The following is an 18,168-nucleotide window of genomic DNA, read 5'->3' as shown; positions in this document are numbered from 1 at the left end:
TTTTCCTTTTCATTTCTTGCTTAATGCAATTCCTTTCATTCAGTTATGGATGCATCAACATATTCTTTACGTTTATTTCATAATTGATAATTATTATGTTCTTTGATCAACAAAGATGAACTGCCATGATGCGATTGCATGTAGAACTTGTGCTTCCTTTTTTTTTTTTTTTTTTTTGTTTTCAACCGTGAGGTTTGCTTATTTGGGAAAAGCTTTCGTTAGTAGCACATGTAGCAAATTCATAAACCGATAAGCATAATTATAACATTTCTGGTAAGATTCTTAGGCAAACTATTTTTTGTTTATGTGTCAAGTGATATTATTTCAAAAAAAAAAGAGTCACTTGAGGCACTTTAGTGCTCTAAGAAATGATTATTGCTAATAATTCGAACTTGACAAGCTACAAAGATGTGAAATATGTAGAAGCTTGTATTAAATTTTAAGATAATAACAGAGTATCATTAACTAGCTCTCTCTATCTTTGATCAGCTACTACAAGCTATTCTTTTGCAATTTACATTTTTTTTTAATAACTTTATCTTTTCCTTTTGCATAATTCCTTCTAAATCCTTATTTATTGACAGTAAAGTGTTTTTCAGTATGTTTTTCAAAGGAGGTCGCTCAAATTTTAAGAATTAGGTAGTTGTTTATGATAACGTGAACTTGAATATATTTTAAAATGGCTTTTAAGCAAATTTCTTGTATATCCTGTAGCACACTTTTGTTTATGGGTTGTATATGCGTTGGATAGTGTTCGATATTGCTAAATGACCATTGTCCTGCTTAGTTTAATAGAAATTAGTTCATTGTTTTGATATTCTAAAATAAGACATAATAATTAAATGGGTGCGTTGCTTCTAGAATAACTCTGAAAATTTAGCTAAACTCGTATCAGGTACTGCACGACGCTCTATGGCTAAGGTTGATCATATTCTTCACCAACAATTCCAATAACACTTCTATTTATATAATATTTCTCAACCATTTTTCCTGTTCTGTAGCTATATCGCCCCTTCGCTTGATTATACTCTTCTTATATTTTCTGTGACTGTCTGCTTACTACAAGAGAATTTCAAGATGTATGTAATGAGCTACCTAATTGAAATTTTCATATAGTCAACAGCTGTTGTTGTTCATATGTTAATCATGACAATGAATACTTTGACATTGTAAGTTTATGCTTCCTTCATGTGTTTTAATAATGAAGAAAACACTTGATAATTTTCTCTTTAACTTTACGCTAGCCCGTTCTCTTCTTCTATAAGCATCTTTTGGGAAGAGTGAACAGAGGCAACATGAAGATGGTCCGTGGCACTCTTTGATCATGCACACATTCAGACACCGCTTTGAACGCGTTTGCTAATTACAGACTAGACAATATTCGTAGTATACATTTTTATTACGTGATATCAAACGAGCAATGTAAAAAGGTATCATGACTAAGGCTACTTCATTGCACTCGAGAGCTATCATATTGCTACTGCCGTATATACATCTTTTATCATATTTTCTAACTTTAAATCATCCCAAGCTTCTTTCTTTTGTAGCCTATATTGTATATAAAACTAAAGATGCTTCATACTGACTCAGGAGTCATAGTTTGTTGTAAAATACACACTATTTCTCCCTAAGAATCGATAAATCGCTACATTGAAAGTACAATTTAATTTTGCATATCCTGAAATTTTGTTGGATAAAGCAGCAGAACTGATGGTTTACTTTACTCAGACACGTTTATTTAAGTTAAACATATTGATTGTACAGAATATTGTGGAATAAAAATGCTCCTTTAGCTTACTTGTTTTGATAATCCTAGTTGAACAAGACATCTTATTGCATTCTGATACTATCATGTAAAAAGTCAAAGCTTGGTTCAATCTAGTCAGGACTATTGCTTATATATTTAATCTACAGCAGATTAAGCAATTTGTTTATCTATTGAACCATGCTGAACATTGATGCAACAAGAATGGTACTGAGTTAATTTATCATCTGAAATCTTTTATGATATTATAAATTTTTGTCAATGGATAACTGTCCGAGATGATTATTATCTATGATAATGTGTCCAAGCATGGACTAGAAATAGTATTGTATATGTTTATTTTAAATTATTAAATAGTTTCTATATTGTACTAGATAGATATGAAAGAAAGAGAGAATAAATTTACATCTTTTCATTATAGCCTCTGCCGGGAATACTTGCGGTTTCATTCAGACTGTGTCCACTGATGCTATCAACAATCATCTGCTGAGAGCTATTTTTTTCCATGACAGGATCAGAAATGACTTGAGGACGCTGGAATTCATCATCTTCAAATTCATATTCATCTTGGTGCCAATTGAATTCTTGGCCTCTAGCCTTTGCGATCAAGAAACGGATCCAAGTAGGCAAGAAAGGACGAGAAAGAGCAGCGGTCCACCAGTCTTCACGTAATGAGTAATCAGGTCGAATGTAGCCACGAGAGATCTTATCGACCAGATAGACGAATCCATTGATGACAACATAAGAGAGAATGCCACCAATAACACCATAAGCAATAGAGTAAGTGAAGGGCATGACGGCCAAGGTGATGAAGGCAGGGATAGCATCACCAGGGTAATCCCAATTGATGTTACGGACACCTGAAAGCATCATGGAGCCAACAACGATAAGAGCAGGGCCTGTAGACCAGGGAGGGAAGCTGGCAAAGATGGGAGAGAAGAAGACAGAAATGAAGAAGCCAAAGGCAATGGCAATGGCGGTAATACCAGTTCGCCCGCCTTCAGCAATACCAGCACCTGATTCGACAAAGGCAGTACAAGGAGAGCTACCAAAGCAGGAACCAATGGTGATAGATGCAGCATCACACATGAAGGCAAATGTAGAGTGTTCAAAATCACCAGCTTTATCAGTGAAGCCACCATAATTGGCCATGGAGTACATTGTGCCTGTAGTATCCATGATATCAACGTAAAGGAAAGTGATCAAAGCAATCCAGATATCTTTTCCACTCAAGTCAAAATTGAACTTGCCGAGAACATGCTTCATACCGTGGACGGAAACAACGTTCTTGAAGTAGTTGAACATCATGTCACCTTGCTGAGTGTAAGGGAAATAAGTGACTGCGTTGTTACGAGGCCAAGATGTGATAGCAATAAAGACGATGGATATAAGGATGGCACCACGCACTCTGTATAAGAGAAGGATGCTCATGATAACTAAACCAAGAATACCCATGTACGTTGTGCCATTGGTCATATGACCCCATTGACAGACACCATCCGCGTCAAATGCACCCAAGGGACAACCGCCAAGAGTGACCAAAGTGGATTTATCTAGAGTGACAAGTCCAATACCGGCGGAAGATTGAAGGCCGATGAAACAGAGATAGAGACCGATACCACAACCCATAGCAATTTTGATACTCATAGGAATAATTCGGGCTAGCCATTGGCGAATACCAAGGATAGAGAGAACAAAAAAGATGATACCTTCAATAAATACGGCGGCTAAAGCAGTTTCATAAGAAACCTTGCCAGATCCGTGGTATCCAACAACAGTATAAGTAAAATAAGCATTGAGGCCCATACCAGGGGCCATACCAAGAGGAAGGTTTGCAAAAACGCCGATCAAGATACTAGAGATCATGGCAATGATGGTTGTGCCCATAATCAAATCCAATTTAACTTGGTACACACAATCCATGTATTCTTGGTTGTTGTCACAGACAGGGTCTGCTTCCGTTGGGTTACAAACACAAGTGCCTCCACTGCTACTGATGATCGAAGCATTGACTGAAATAATATAAGCCTATATGATAATAATGAATTAATGTGTTCAGTTTAGTGTTGCTATTGTATGTTACCATGGCAAAAAAGGTGGTTAAACCAGCTCTAATTTCTGTTGTAAACTTTGTTCCTTTTCGCTCACGTCTGGCACCTGAGTGATCCAACTGAAAGTATTTGCCTACTCTTGAATGAGCAACATAGTCATTCAGTCTATCCACCCAAGTCATTTTTTTTATGGAAAGAAAAGAGGCTTCAATAACAAGGTATGAGCATCCGATTTAATTTTTATACAAAAAAAAAAAAGGACTGATTCGGGTTTGTTTGGGTAACAGGTATTGGTTCATTAAAATGTCCGACAGCCACGATAAAGTTTGAGTAACCATACAAATTTTTTTATCAAGAGAACTTTATGCCATAAAAGGCAGTTGCTGATAACCACTAGCTTCCCTCTTTCCCCGCTTTACTCAAGGATATAGCCTCTACATCACATTGCTTACACCAAAGAAGGACAAAGAAAAAGACAAGGATATGGCCAATATTAAAATATGGTTTATCTTTTATTTATCAAGGGTCGTGTTTGGTGGAACAGATTTTTTAAATTTGGAAAAAGAAGAAGTTTATAATAATCATGTAACATTTGGATGCTTTGAAATGATTACAAAATGACCCCACCCTGTTGCCATGAATACATACACTATAATAAGTTAAAGTTTATCAAATTACACACACGTAGAGAGAGAAATCAACCTGATGAAGAACTTTGAAATGGAAAGATTAGGATGGCGTATCTATTCGCAGCTACAAAAAATATATTTTGATACTTTCTTCAACCATGAGGATATATTTTTGTAAACCTTTACCTTCCAAGAATTAGCTTAAGCATTGTCACAAATGTAAGCTTATTGTAACACTGTAAAACCCTCGGGTCATTTAGCGTGCAGAAATTGAACAATTCGCTGGCCAGTGCCATTCCAATGACCACTTTCATGATTTTATGCTGATAATTCGTGAGTTAAAACTATTCAATAACAAAGTAGGATGGGAATATTGGCCGTGAACGCAAGCATTGAAAATCCGTGATTGCATATGCGAACGGTTCGAGTGTACACGAGTGATGTATAAGACTAAAAGATATGCTCTTCTGGATAACATTGCTATCTTCTCAAGCAGTACTAGCCCTCTTTTATACCATTGCTTTAAAAATCCTCTTTGTTCAATTATGAAACTAAACCCTTCTTTGATATCTTCATTTTCTTTTATAGCAGGTTTTAAATTGCATTTTCTTGAAGAAAAATCTCAAGTTGCTTTTTATCTTGTTGTTTCAACTTGAATAACCTTCTTTTTGATTCTCTGCGGCTAACTGTATTGTTATGAAGCCTTTGGCCTAAATCGATTTGGTCATGGTTGAAAAAAGAATTGTTTTTGAGATAGCAAACTGTGACTTGCGAGAATATCTGGGTTTGATTTCAGTGGAACTTTAACTGTTTGGAAATTTCTTTCACTCAGGGCATGGCTTTCATTACTTTACACTACTTTTATATTCAACCATGTCCATGATTGCGTTTGATGACAAGTTCGTCTTTGTTTTATTTATCAAGTTTCAAGGACTAGCATCATTATGGAATAATTAAACTCGAATATTAAATCTGTAGACTGCAAGTGCACAGACATTTTCATAAAAAAAGGAGGGATCGATGTGTAGAAACAAAATAATCAAGGGGGAAGAAATATTTAATTCAATTTCCTGAAGACTTACCAAAATTATATGTCGCCATAGTTTAATTATTGCTATTAGAATCTGCCTCAGTTACTAGCAATTGAGTTTGTTAGAATATACCAATTCTGATAGAGAACAGATGAGTTCATTCTGTAGCTTAATATTCTTTGCTATTCCCCAAAAATAAACCCCTAGCCAGATATATATATCCTGTCTTTCTTTCAAAGGGCAAAATGTTGTCCAGTGTCAAGACCCGTTGCCTGAGTTTTGTTTCCACAAGCCTTTCACAATGATTATTTGATGCATGATTCATTTCTCAGTACAACCTGTCTATTCACAGCGAAAGATTGAACTGAAAGGACTGATGACGACACTCACATCTTTAATCTCAGATTAATCATTTTTTATACTTTTTCTTTTTTTCGCTTCCCCTGGGCTTCCTCTCTCTCTCCCTCTCTTTATCCCTAGAAAAGAATATGGTTAACAGTGCTGTTGCAAACGTAAGCCGAAGATAAAAAAAAAAAGAAAAAATAAGTAAAGATTGGCAACTGACAACAATCGGCATGATGCTCATAGGTTGGACGTTGGTCTGCTTTAGCCTTCGGTCTCTTTTATGGCTATACTCACAACATTAGCTTACAAAAGCAAGCTGAACAAAAGAAGATCGAAGCTGAATACCACCGCAAAGAACTCTTGATTGAACAAGCAAGAATTGCTTATGCTAAACAACACGCCAGTTCAACCGCTGCTGCTGCTACTCCTATTACTACTGCCACCAGTAAGTAAAATAATAATAAAAAATGTCATGTTACTTAATTGTTCATTAGTTGATGTTGACAGCCCTGATTTTGATTTGGAAAAGTATCTTAGCCAATTTGAAAAAGAGAACTAAAATTGATATTTGGAATAAAAATAGTATTGAATGTATAAATGATTGACAACAATGAAGCGTTATTATTATCATTATTTATATGGAAAAAGATATGGGTCATTATTGTTAGATCTATATGTTCTTACCTCCTTCCTTTCTTTGCTCTTTTGTTTTCTTTCTTCTTTCTTGTATATCATTAAACAATGGAAATGCTTCAAGACGATGACTGGGAACTGGATATAGCTTTTTCTGATGCAAAAGTATTTCAACGTAAAGGAGTTTATACGATGGAACCTGACAAAGAGTTGAGTATTGCTTGTGAAAGATACAGATACCAAATGTATGCACAAGAATATCTGGATGATGATGAAAGTGAAACAAGCAGTAGCATACTTTCGACAAACACTTACTCTGTAGCCACGGATAATATATCAGTGATCCAGGGTTTAGATGACTTTATGTATGCTGACCAACAATCAATGACGGGCGTAGTCCAAAGGCTGGGTAACAGGTCAAGACATATACAAGACTATAATGACTGGGACGAAGATGTCGAGATTGTACCTTCGAAAATGAAAGGGTTTAGGGACCGTGTCTATGATCCTCAGCTTGTAGTTGAGCCAACACCTGATCAAGGCTCAACAACTAGTTCCTTTAACCAGAGTAACAGCAACATTTATCTATGTGAACCAGAATCAGATCATGATGAACTCAGTGGGCTTGATTTTCCTCCTGACATGGCGCTGCTCCCAAAAAAGTTGAATGAAAAGAAAAAGGGTATTGAAGTGTACCAATGTCAGCAAGAAACCACTCAGCAACCCAAATCAAAGATCCTGGCCTCAGTTGAACGTGAACGTGATGATGATGACTTTTGTAATGGATTGAATATCAAAGACTTTCATCTTGGTAAACAAAAAAAGACTCTGGCTTCACATCCCATGGCCAGACAGAAGCCAATACATCAGTCTCGAATCCCTCAGTTGAAGCCATTGCAGCTTCATCAACCTGAACAACCGCTTCAGAAATTACCCATAGAAAGGTATCGATATGCTCTTGGTACAGCTGCTTCTCGCAGGCGAGAGGCAGAAACACGCGCTCAATCTCAAAAACTGAAGCCAAAACAAAAAGTGGAACTGCCCATGGTTGAAAAGAGAAGCGCCAATGGTGTCCTTTTATTGTCCAAACCCAAATCTAGCAAGGCATATGGATATTGCTTTCAACTGGATGAACTTGATAACCTAAACACTTTAAAGAGCAAAAAGAAGTACGTTTTACCTGCAAAGCATCCCAAGGGTGAAAATGAGATGGACCCTGAGCGTCCTTGGCGAAAAAACATGATAGTAAGCAAACTTGTTTTTGTGGTCATATACTCATCCTCATCTCTACAGAAAACGAATCAAAGCAAAATTAAGCTAATAAAGCCTAATGATCAAGATATAAAAAAGGGTAAAACGTCATAATGGTTATTAATGTTATTGACGTTATATCATAGAATGCAACGGCATGACTTTTGATGAAAAGAGTCAAAGTTGGCAAGGCAACGAAAAGGCATTATTAGCATTTCAAGACAAGACAAGTATTCGTCGACCCATGTTGATCTCCAACCGCCAACAGACAAGTAAATATACTTCAGTGATTGTAAACAATATGATCTTTGATACCGAAAAGCTACAATGGGTATCAGCATTTGGACCAGAAGCTGAACATAATGAGTTGGATGAAATTGAAGATCTAAAGGAAGATACTGTCTATCGCGTTGGTAAAAAGAATAATCAAGAGTTCAAGTTGTCAGTTGAAACAAAGAGAGAAATGATGTTTGATCAAGAAAGACATGAGAGTTGGATGAAGCATTGGCCATTGTAAACTGCCTACATTTTTGGTATTTTGCATTTTTTAAGTTCAAAAAAGGAAATGCTATTGTATAACAAACAATCCTAAATCATCACTTCTCCCTCTCTCTCTATCTCCCTTCTTCTCCCTATTGTGTCTCCCCCCTTCTTTTTTTTATTTAATCTATTTTCATTCTTTTCCTTTTTTCTTTTATACAATATATATTAATAAATGATGACAGTGGACACAATTGAAAGTCAATATAATGACCTTATACTGCAAATGGCTGAGATAGAAGTAAGAATTGGGAGGGAACAAAAGAGGAGTTATGCGCGTGTATAGGTGAATATTTTAATTCATACCTCAGTAGGGTGGCTTACAAGCACTATTAGAAAAAGTCAAGAATAATACACAAATGACAAAAGTAAGCTTTTTGATAACTAAGTAAAGGATATTTATTCATCATCAAATAGGATATTGCTGCCTTTTTGAAAAAGAGAGCATTTTTAGAAGAAAGTTATGGTAGAGACATGATAAAGATCGCTCAACAGACAGCAGAAGCATTTGATAAATCGCATCCTAAATCAGGGTAAATAGAATAACCAAAAGAGTACTTCTTTATTGACTTTATTATATAGCACTTTTGGCGATGTCTGGATTTCTATTTTGAAAGTGCATGAAACCATTGGTAATCAGCGTATTCGATTTGCCACATCAATTACAGAGTCAGCAGAGGACTTGTTATCACTATCAAAGCATATCGAAAAGGATAGAAAGAAAATCAAAGACACGGGAATACATTATGAAAAACAAGTACAGGAAGCAGATATACAATTAGAAAAGAGTAAACAGAAATTTGAAGCAACCAATGAAGAGTGGGGGAAGGCTGTTTCGCAGAGAAATCAAGAACCAACCAACCCTGGTAAAAAGAATTTGTTTAGATCTAGTCGAACGGCTGCTCAGGTAAATGCTGAACGCAAGTGCGTCCATCCATATCTTTACACGTTTAAATAGTTGGATAGAAATGAAAGTGATTGTAGAAGTAAGATGGATGCTGCTGATACACAATATAAACTACAGCAAAAGAAAACAATTCAGGCACATACTGAATATTATGAGACACACCTTCCCAAAGTGTTATCTGTAAGTATCTAGTGTATAACAGACGTGAAAAAAAGACCTTATTCTATGAATTAGGAATTGAAAGCAGTAGATGATGAATGTAGTATTGCTCTGCGATATCAATTGGCAAGTTACGCTTATACATTTGAGCAAGCTTTAACAGAGGATGGACTTGCATTAGACAATGATCAAGGCAAGTAAATAAAACACTATATGCTACAATAATAATAAGCGTGTAATAGGAAAGGGATTGAGAAGTTTAATAGGCAAGATTGATAAAGATGCAGATTGGGCAGAATTTGTTAGATTATGTGCAGAACGTAGTGGGCGTGTGCAAAAGAGCGAATATCTAGCACAGGATTATATGGTATAACGTCTTTTTAATTATCTCTTACTATATCATAGCTAACATTACTATAGGCATCTGTTAGTAGCAGCTACACAAATCCACGCGTCTTTGGTGTCAGTCTTGAAAAACTTGCAGAATCTGCGCCCGACATGGTGCCAGATATCCTGAAGCGATGTGCCACTGTGGTAGAAGAGTATGCTCTTAGTTCGGTTGGTATATATAGACTGTCTGGCACAAGTAGCAAAATACAAAGGATAAAGATGAAGTTTGAAAGTGGAGATCCCAACCCTATATCTGAAGAAGATCTATCAGATATTAATAATATCACAGGTGTATTAAAGCTCTGGTTTAGAGAACTTCCAAATCCACTCTTCCCTAGACAGTCTTATCAACAGTTTTTAGATGCAGCAAGTAAAGTAATATATTGATACCAAAACATGGACTAACAGTAATGTAGAATTACCCGATGACAGGGCCAGATTGATTGCATTACATACAGCTATTAATGAGCTATCAGATGCACACTATGCCACCTTGAAATATCTGATGTGCCATCTTTACAAGTAAGTCTTTTTGCTCATAAACTAGACATGTTTTCTTATATACAAATCATAGAGTACAATCATATCAGCGATTTAACAAGATGGGTGCTGCCAATTTAGCTACCATATTTGGTTTGACACTGATGAGCAGTGATGCAGGTTCGCAAACACAGATAGCTGAGTCACAGCTACAGGCTAAAGTGGTGCAGTCTATCTTGGAGAATTATAAGGAAATTTTTGAAGATGAAGAATAAAGTTTTATTTTTATTATAATGGATAAAAGATTACCTTTTGAAATTCTAACAGACATCGTCTCTCATTTAAAAGATGAGCAATATTCACTTGGTCAATTGGTATCAACATCAAAGACAATGCATAAAGCAGCATTGCCTATGCTATATCGCTCGCCTCACTTTGAAAAGATGGATTCCTTTAAATCGTTTGTTGCAAACTTGACACCAGAGGTAGGCTCATTTGTCTACGAGTTGGATTTACACATGCTGGTTCATCGGTGGAAGTCGATCACTGCTGTATTATTGACGCAATTAACATGCAAGACACGTAATCTTCAAGTCCTCAATCTTGATTTTTGTGTTGAATTGTAAAATAATATATTCAATAGACAACATTGGCTTACATTTCTTTCTTATATCATAGATCAAATAACGCACTCAGAGAAATAATAAAACCACTTGGAGATTTACGAATACTTGGCTTAGACGACTGTTTGCTACTTGGTGATGTTGCAGTAGAAGCCATTGTGAATAGCTGTCCGTTTATTGTCGAACTTGGTTTAAGCTCAACGCATATCAGAGACAAATCATTATTTTTAATAGCCAAACATCTCGTTCACCTCGAACGAATTTATCTTTCCTCATGCGATCATGTCACAGAAGTAGGCATTAAGGCCCTATTGGACGGCTGTAAAAAATTGAAGCACTTTGACGTAAGAGACTGTTATAATATCGTTGGTGAATTCCATCAACCAGTTGATAGCGACTCTGATGAATACATTGATGATAATTCAGAAGAAGAAACAATATAGAACTGTATATGAACTTTTTAGATTTGTACATATTGAATAAACATTTGCATATCGCTTTTTAAAACAGAATGTATAATATTTTACTAACCTTTTTGTTGTTTGCTTACTTTAAAGACTCTTATTCAATATGGTTAGATTATCTTGATAAAAGAGTTGAACCATTGTTCTTTACTATTTACCTGACGATACTGTTTCATTTGGTTAGAAAAGTACGGAGCTGCCTAAAATGTTCATCTAGAATAATTTGTCGGAATCTGAAACTGACACGTCAAAAAAAAAGCCTCTTGGAAAGAAGCGACAGAGAGGTTATTTTGATTTCATCAATGGCAGATCATCAAGAATTACTCGACGATATCATCTACTTTGCTCGTGCTGGAGAGCTAGAAGATCTCAAGCAATGTAAAACAGAACCTAATATGTTGGTTGAAAAGGACGATACAGGCAAAACTGCACTTCATATGGCAAGTGCCAATAATCACCTGGGTAATTTATTGTAGCTCATTTATTGTTCTGGCGTTTATTAGCTAACTATATTACATTAGACATTGTAAAGTACATTATTGAACAAATCTCAAGCTTACAAGAGAAGAAAAAGCTGATCAACGTACAAAACGAAGAAGGAAATACACCACTTCACTGGGCAGCACTCAACGGCCACTATGAAGTGGTTGAAGCCTTAGTGAACGCCGGCGCTGACTGCACAGTAAGCATAATTTTTTGTTTAAAAGAGCATATAACTAATATATCATAGGTTAAAAATGCCATGAACCATTCACCTATCTATGAAGCACAGCAAAGAAACCATGAAAAGATTGCTGAATTCTTCTTGACTACAATGACCGAAGAGGAACCATCAGAAAGTGTTGCTGAAGATCAACAATTTGTAGAAACTGGCGTTCAGCCCTTAAAAAAGGCTGTTGAAGAAGATTAATAAAAAGGGAGAGAGCTCATTTATGAATTTCATTATGATGATAAAGGGGGGTGATTGATTACGACCTTGTATATTAGATGATTTCTTTTGTCAATATTAGTCAATAGTTGATGGGTCAGTAAAACTCTCGTAAGGATCTGTCGTATTCCACGTTGAATAAGGGTCAATAAGCAGTGTCTACATATCAATAACAAAAGCTCAGTAACATAAACTGACCAATCACAATAATAACTACAAATACATAAATAACGTGCGACAATCAATTTTAATGTCTTCATCTTTATTCTTCCTAATAAAAGAAACATAAAAAGCCCCATTGTAATTTTTGTTTGTTCTCGCTACTACTACAACAACTACAAATACTACAGGCTCCCATGTGTTGGCTCTTTCACCATAACCTGCCCATTTGACTAGGTATTCTCTGTATGCAATGTCACCACGATGATCTCTGATATCTTCTCACATACAGCTCACCTTTTATGGGAGTCTCGTCTATTGACACTAGCTTAAGTTCCGGTGGCGTGTATTCTCTGTGAAGAAGATCATTAATCAAAACAAATTAAACGAACTTATAGGTAAAGATGGGCCTTGAGGAGGCACTAAGCAAAAAGGAGATAAAGACAACTGGATAAGAGGTAGAACGTACAACGTGGTGAAGGCTAGCTTGAGAAACTTTAAGTGGAAAGACATTAGCAATATCAATCAATTTAGATACCTTGTTAGAACAGTACCGCCACAATATGTTACTGTTGGTTATGTCCGCAAATCCAACACAGTTGAATCAACAACTGCAAAACAAAAGTTTCTTTCTCTTCAAGCATATAAATTAAAAACTAGAGCTTTATGCAAATACGCCTTCTCTAGTGTAGACGCCAATGCGGATATCATAACAGAAGATAAATAATGTAAATACAAATCTATCATAAGTGGTTTTTGTTGATCAAACTGAAAGCATAATATTAAAATAAAAACATTTCTTTTTATCTCCTTCTTCTTCTTTAAAAGAAATAAACCAAGATGATGGCTTTATAAAATCATGTTTAGCTTGGTGATGCACACTCAAAAGGTTTGTTGGGCTGCATCATAGGTTGTGGGAAGAGGTAGCGCACGTAGAATTAGTCTAACTTCTGGTACATTTTCTATTGCATGTAGTGTTTCCCAAAGAAAAAGGCAATTAAAATCGAGAGTTCACATGGTGATTGTCAGGGTAAATAATATGTTTAGTACTTGAAAAGTGAGCATATTAATTTATTTATTAGAATGTCTGATAAAAAAGTTAGATTGGTGGTCATCTCTCTTCCTGGATTAAGCACAAACCCAGGAGATGTATATGATTTTGTGAAGTAAGCAAAAGTAAAGTAAAATAAAATAAAGAATACAATGTTATCAATCACTCTTTAATATAGAAATCATAGGAACTTGAAGAAAATCGTAGTTTATATGGGATATAAAGCTGAGATACTCACTAGGCATCAACTATTAATGAAGCTAAAATTTTGAATCAGCTTCAATGCAGGACGTCTATAGAAAAACGGTCATTAATATAACGATTGTTTATATATTTACTATATACCTGTAACTCATTGATTTACCATATGCACAAAGGAGCCACTTAAACTTATACTTGTCGTCTTTTAATAAACCATAGTATAATTAACAAGTTAATCAATCTTTATCACTTACGTTTTTTTCTACTTTCAAATTACATGACTGAAACTTATTTCATATAGAATATTCACTTAGATCATCAAGGTTACTAACATCGTTAAAGTCATTATGATAATAGAGCTCTTTTTAAGGGACTCACTTTTTTTTTTTTGGCAAATTGAGTTTATACCAAAACGGAGTGTTAAATTTATTTCCTTTTAAGAAGCAAGAATATCTTTTTGTATAAAACTAGTATTTGTTTACACTTGTTTTGATTATAATGAGTCCGTTTTCTATTTCCCTTTATTTCTCACTTTTTTAATTATTAAAAATGGGATTTTGTCATCGCTGCGGTGAAATAACTCGAGGAAAGTGCGTTAAATGTGGTGGAAGACCAGTAGAGTCAACTATAAGCTGTCTGGTAGCTGAAGCAGGAGGAATGTCCATAATAGACAAATGGCAGTCTCAGTATGTTTTTCCGTTAATAATAAAAAAAGGCTGTTTACTAACACTGTTTAGATATGCTGATACGATACTTGCGCCAGAAGAAATAATCAAAAAAAGCCACTTAAACGCCAAAAGGATACCCACGGCTCAGTCTGCCTTTTATACAAACAAGAAAGTGTGCAGTTGCTGTAGTAAGGCATTGGACTATACAACCATATTAGAGGATGGCGTTCCCTATTGTAGACAATGTCATCTCAAGTTGTACAATAAGGGCCAATGGTAAGACAATAGCAAAACTGGTCTTTACTATAGATTAACCATATAACGTATAGCCCTGCTTGCAATGAGCCTATCTCTGAACATGACTCGTGGATTGAACATGCAAACAATAAGTGGCACAACGCGTGTTTTGTCTGCTTCAATTGTAAAAAGCCACTGGAAGTAAACCCTCTTGTTGATCTACAAGAACGCCCTTGCTGTGAGCCCTGCTTTATGGCACAGGCTGGTAAAGGAATAAACAGAAAGTCATCGTACAGCGATGATTCTATCTCTTCACAATCAAGCCTTTCCTCAAGTGGCTCCACTAGATCATCTATACTCCTTTCAAGATATAACCATTCACGACCACGCCTGGATAGAGACTTGTTCCAGCCTTCGATGAGCACGCCTCCTTTATCACGTATACCATCTCCTGAAGACTCCAAGGACCTGCTATCGAGAAAGAGCCCTTCTCGACCAAAGATAACGATACCCAAACCAACTGCTACTTCAACCCCTCTAAACTCACCACCCTCCTCTGTCTCGTCTCCAATCATAAAGCCTATTTCTCAAAGACCATGCAACTACTGTCATGAACCTCTTGGCGATACAGGAAAGAAGCTCAAACTGTCGCTTCCTTCGGGACAGTACGCTTGGTTCCACAAATCATGCTTCCTCTGTAGTCGGTGTCACCAGCCGTTTAGTAGTAACGAATGCGCTACAGATGGCAAATCGTTCTATCATGCCGATTGCGGCACAAAGCGTTGCTTTGCTTGTAAAAAACCAGTAACCGACGACTGTTACAAGTTTCAAGACAAAGCGTACCATTTTGATTGCTTTATCTGCCAAGGTGGATGTGGTCAACAAATTTCTTTGGGTCAGCCTTTCTTTGAAGTCGACCAAGCCCCTTGCTGTCAGTCCTGTCACGATACTCGGTCTCAACCCAAGGTTCGTCAGAGAGTGTTACCCAAATTAGGAGGGCAAAAGACTTGTCCGAAATGCAAAAAACCCATCTCTGTCATGGACGACACCCCAGGTCCGTTGGCAAGTAGATGGCATAAAAAATGTCTAAGATGCACCAAATGCTCTAAACAACTGGACTCTGCTGCCAAGGTGTATACTGGAAGTCAGGGCGAATCCCTTGTTTATTGTAGAACTTGTTTGTAATACGCTCTTTTTATTATTTTTAAACGCAAAACTTTTTCGTTCATTCTTTCAAATAAAAGCAATTATTCATGTATAAAACACATTGAAATTTCTGCAAATAACGATGGGGTATATGTGTATATGAGCTCTTTCTTAATCAAACTCCTTAACAATCTCATTTTCGCGAACTGTATAATCTAACCAAGTCATGTATCGAGTAGATGAAGCTGTAATGACAGTATCCTGTCCAGGAACAAACATTGATACCAAGACTCTAGGCGTTGATTGAATATCCATAGAGAACGAAGGAGCATGTCCAACATTACAGTATCTTAGGTCCCAAAAGTTCACCTTGGCCATATCTTGTCCACCACAAGCGACCATATAGCCATTCTTGTGCATATCTGCCTTTACATATCTTGAAAAGTTTTCTTTTTCAGACTGTCCGAACTTTAACTTGATCGCCTGATGCTCTGGTTCTCGTAAGTCATATATTTGGAATTGATCGTTATAAATCGAACGACTAGAAAAATAAAATGTCAATATAAACATTTAAAGAGCAAATACGACATACGTTATGAGCACAATGTTTGGGTTCAAGCTGCTCTGTAAGAGCTGAGAGATTTTTCCTGGATGGCGAGTCGTTCTGTTGACCGAATTTCTACTCAAATCAATGATAGATAATCTCTCGTCTGCACCGCCTATAACCATCAAATCATTGAATGAACTATAACAAGATGCGGTCAAAGCTGATGTGTGCATAATTGGCATTCTATCCATTGATTCAACAGTAAAAGAAGGATCTCCCACATCTTTTTTAACAGTCCACAGATACTATAATGGGTACAATGTTGGTACATCACACTAGCCATCATGAAAGTCACTTACAGCAGTTTTATCTAAGCCTCCTGTAACAAATTGATAACGATTGTCATTATTATTTGGTCTAATCACAGAACCCATCATATTGACTCCGTTTTCATGAGGCGATTCAGCCAACACATGTACTTTGCCCTTCACATCATTCTATAGAACAAGGGGGGGGGGTTAGCTATTTTCTTTGCTAGATGTATTTTTTTTATTACATATGTAGCATCTAATATTTCAATCATCTTTATGGGTTCTTTTGATAGCTCTGCTCCAGACTCTCTGTGTCTCGTGGGAAGAGATGGAGCTATGGCCAATGCCTTTGGATTCACCCAGCACATGTCTTCTATCCATGTATCATACAAATGATCTTTACCTATCTGTTTGATTTTTCTGATATGCTGTTAGTTCAGGCACCAACACAGCTCAGTAGCATACCTTCTTTCGCCAGCATTCCTATATAACACACAGATATATTGAGCATCCCGTTGACTTTTAAACATAAAAAAGGGTAATTACCAAAACTGTACTTCACCTTCCAAAGAAGTGGCAATCATCAAATTGGCCATCTGTTTATTCGGATCATCAGGGCAAATATTGTACAACAAAGAGCGTGGTTTCTTTGTAAACTCTATACGACTCCATCTTCCTCGTACTGCATATACATCCATTGACCTCTTTGAAGCCCATTGAACCTCTAGTTCTCTTGGATCTCTACTTAGCTGAGGCTGCACCTGTTCAATGGCCTTTTCCTAAACATGTCAGACAGGATGTATATATACTTCACACTAAACCTACCTTTGTCGCTTCCATCCTGGATCGCTTTACAGGTTCATTCTGACTGTTTATGGGTGGCAAAGGTGCAGATCGCTTCCCCATCTGTGGTCTCGATGATATGACAGACGCGGGATCTGCCGCTTTAGAAAAGGATGGCGGTACATCTGAAAGTAAGCTTGCATAGTAAGCTATTTGTTCAGAGATTTCCTTGATAGACAAGCTGGATGAACTAAGCTTTCGTTGATACTTGTGTTGCTTCAACATTTCTTTATCAAGCTGATGACAGCAATTTAAAAAAAGTCCCTCTTTCTATTGTATATAATTTAACTATACCTTTCTCTTGAGCTGTGCAATCACATCAGGTATTTTTATCATATTGTTTTCTCTCCTGATAATAGATCCTTCTTCTTCGTCTTCACTACTGTCACTACTCAGCTGGTGTACACTAGATCTCAGGTTACTAGGTGTCTCACGTTGGCCCTTTATACACGTTAGTATTATCGTAATAGATATGAAGACAACGCTTACGTGATCTACACTATATGCACTATTGCTACTTCTAGGAGAAAACAAGCTTTCTATTTCTTTTAAGTAAAACAATTTATCAAAATGAGTGCACCTGCCATCTTACCTGATCCTCCTTCATTATTTTCAATCTTTAATGTTGACGCGGAAAATAAAGAACGTGGAAGCATATTTCTTTACAAAAACAAAGCGAGAGAGAAAGAAACAAACAAAAGGCTACGCAAAAAAAAAAGAGAGAGACAGGCGACGCTTCCCTGGTTCCCTCCGGCCTCTGTCCCTCTGTGGAATTCAGAAAAAGCTGTCACCCTGTCGCAGTGCTCCGC

At 36.6% G+C, this 18,168-nt stretch overlaps 8 protein-coding genes across 8 annotated transcripts; 6 read left to right on the top strand and 2 right to left on the bottom strand.

Annotated features, from left to right (window-relative positions):
• Window positions 1-1,943: 1,943 nt before the first annotated feature.
• On the bottom strand, window positions 1,944-4,048 carry RHIMIDRAFT_226223 (uncharacterized protein). Its single transcript, XM_023607562.1, has 2 exons — window positions 3,849-4,048; window positions 1,944-3,793 (listed from the first exon to the last, which is right to left on the bottom strand). Exons 1-2 carry the CDS (start codon window positions 3,996-3,998, stop codon window positions 2,168-2,170), a joined length of 1,776 nt encoding a protein of 591 aa, XP_023466832.1. The 5' UTR covers window positions 3,999-4,048; the 3' UTR covers window positions 1,944-2,167.
• Window positions 4,049-5,760: 1,712 nt separating this feature from the next.
• RHIMIDRAFT_128975 (uncharacterized protein) lies at window positions 5,761-6,476 on the top strand. Its single transcript, XM_023605515.1, has 3 exons — window positions 5,761-5,988; window positions 6,065-6,266; window positions 6,316-6,476. The coding sequence occupies exons 1-3, from the start codon at window positions 5,965-5,967 to the stop codon at window positions 6,378-6,380; spliced, it is 291 nt and encodes a 96-aa protein (XP_023466831.1). The 5' UTR covers window positions 5,761-5,964; the 3' UTR covers window positions 6,381-6,476.
• An 86-nt stretch (window positions 6,477-6,562) lies between these two features.
• Window positions 6,563-8,222, top strand: RHIMIDRAFT_237146 (uncharacterized protein; the record flags this gene model as incomplete). Its single annotated transcript, XM_023608700.1, has 3 exons — window positions 6,563-7,699; window positions 7,748-7,805; window positions 7,852-8,222. 3 exons carry the CDS (start codon window positions 6,563-6,565, stop codon window positions 8,220-8,222), a joined length of 1,566 nt encoding a protein of 521 aa, XP_023466830.1.
• A 143-nt stretch (window positions 8,223-8,365) lies between these two features.
• Window positions 8,366-10,479, top strand: RHIMIDRAFT_226218 (RhoGAP-domain-containing protein). The gene is made up of 10 exons (XM_023607561.1): window positions 8,366-8,486; window positions 8,560-8,613; window positions 8,663-8,778; window positions 8,828-9,152; window positions 9,204-9,332; window positions 9,387-9,504; window positions 9,554-9,678; window positions 9,732-10,071; window positions 10,118-10,223; window positions 10,276-10,479. The coding sequence occupies exons 1-10, from the start codon at window positions 8,421-8,423 to the stop codon at window positions 10,454-10,456; spliced, it is 1,560 nt and encodes a 519-aa protein (XP_023466829.1). The 5' UTR covers window positions 8,366-8,420; the 3' UTR covers window positions 10,457-10,479.
• On the top strand, window positions 10,456-11,339 carry RHIMIDRAFT_281410 (RNI-like protein). Its single transcript, XM_023612994.1, has 2 exons — window positions 10,456-10,803; window positions 10,860-11,339. Exons 1-2 carry the CDS (start codon window positions 10,475-10,477, stop codon window positions 11,245-11,247), a joined length of 717 nt encoding a protein of 238 aa, XP_023466828.1. The 5' UTR covers window positions 10,456-10,474; the 3' UTR covers window positions 11,248-11,339.
• Window positions 11,340-11,557: 218 nt separating this feature from the next.
• Window positions 11,558-12,332, top strand: RHIMIDRAFT_226215 (ankyrin repeat-containing protein P16F5.05c). Its single transcript, XM_023607560.1, has 3 exons — window positions 11,558-11,730; window positions 11,790-11,950; window positions 11,999-12,332. Exons 1-3 carry the CDS (start codon window positions 11,571-11,573, stop codon window positions 12,176-12,178), a joined length of 501 nt encoding a protein of 166 aa, XP_023466827.1. The 5' UTR covers window positions 11,558-11,570; the 3' UTR covers window positions 12,179-12,332.
• A 1,795-nt stretch (window positions 12,333-14,127) lies between these two features.
• Window positions 14,128-15,763, top strand: RHIMIDRAFT_128872 (uncharacterized protein). Its single transcript, XM_023605513.1, has 3 exons — window positions 14,128-14,293; window positions 14,345-14,551; window positions 14,605-15,763. Exons 1-3 carry the CDS (start codon window positions 14,157-14,159, stop codon window positions 15,695-15,697), a joined length of 1,437 nt encoding a protein of 478 aa, XP_023466826.1. The 5' UTR covers window positions 14,128-14,156; the 3' UTR covers window positions 15,698-15,763.
• On the bottom strand, window positions 15,764-18,065 carry RHIMIDRAFT_128875 (uncharacterized protein). The gene is made up of 10 exons (XM_023605514.1): window positions 17,952-18,065; window positions 17,849-17,898; window positions 17,654-17,800; window positions 17,342-17,596; window positions 17,063-17,289; window positions 16,982-16,999; window positions 16,762-16,936; window positions 16,565-16,702; window positions 16,251-16,510; window positions 15,764-16,199 (listed from the first exon to the last, which is right to left on the bottom strand). The coding sequence occupies exons 1-10, from the start codon at window positions 18,013-18,015 to the stop codon at window positions 15,830-15,832; spliced, it is 1,704 nt and encodes a 567-aa protein (XP_023466825.1). The 5' UTR covers window positions 18,016-18,065; the 3' UTR covers window positions 15,764-15,829.
• Between the last annotated feature and the right edge of the window lie 103 nt (window positions 18,066-18,168).

This window comes from Rhizopus microsporus, assembly GCF_002708625.1.
Source record: "Rhizopus microsporus ATCC 52813 unplaced genomic scaffold scaffold_7, whole genome shotgun sequence".
Taxonomy (NCBI): Eukaryota; Fungi; Mucoromycota; class Mucoromycetes; order Mucorales; family Rhizopodaceae; genus Rhizopus; species Rhizopus microsporus.
This window is presented reverse-complemented; position numbering and strand designations above follow the sequence as displayed.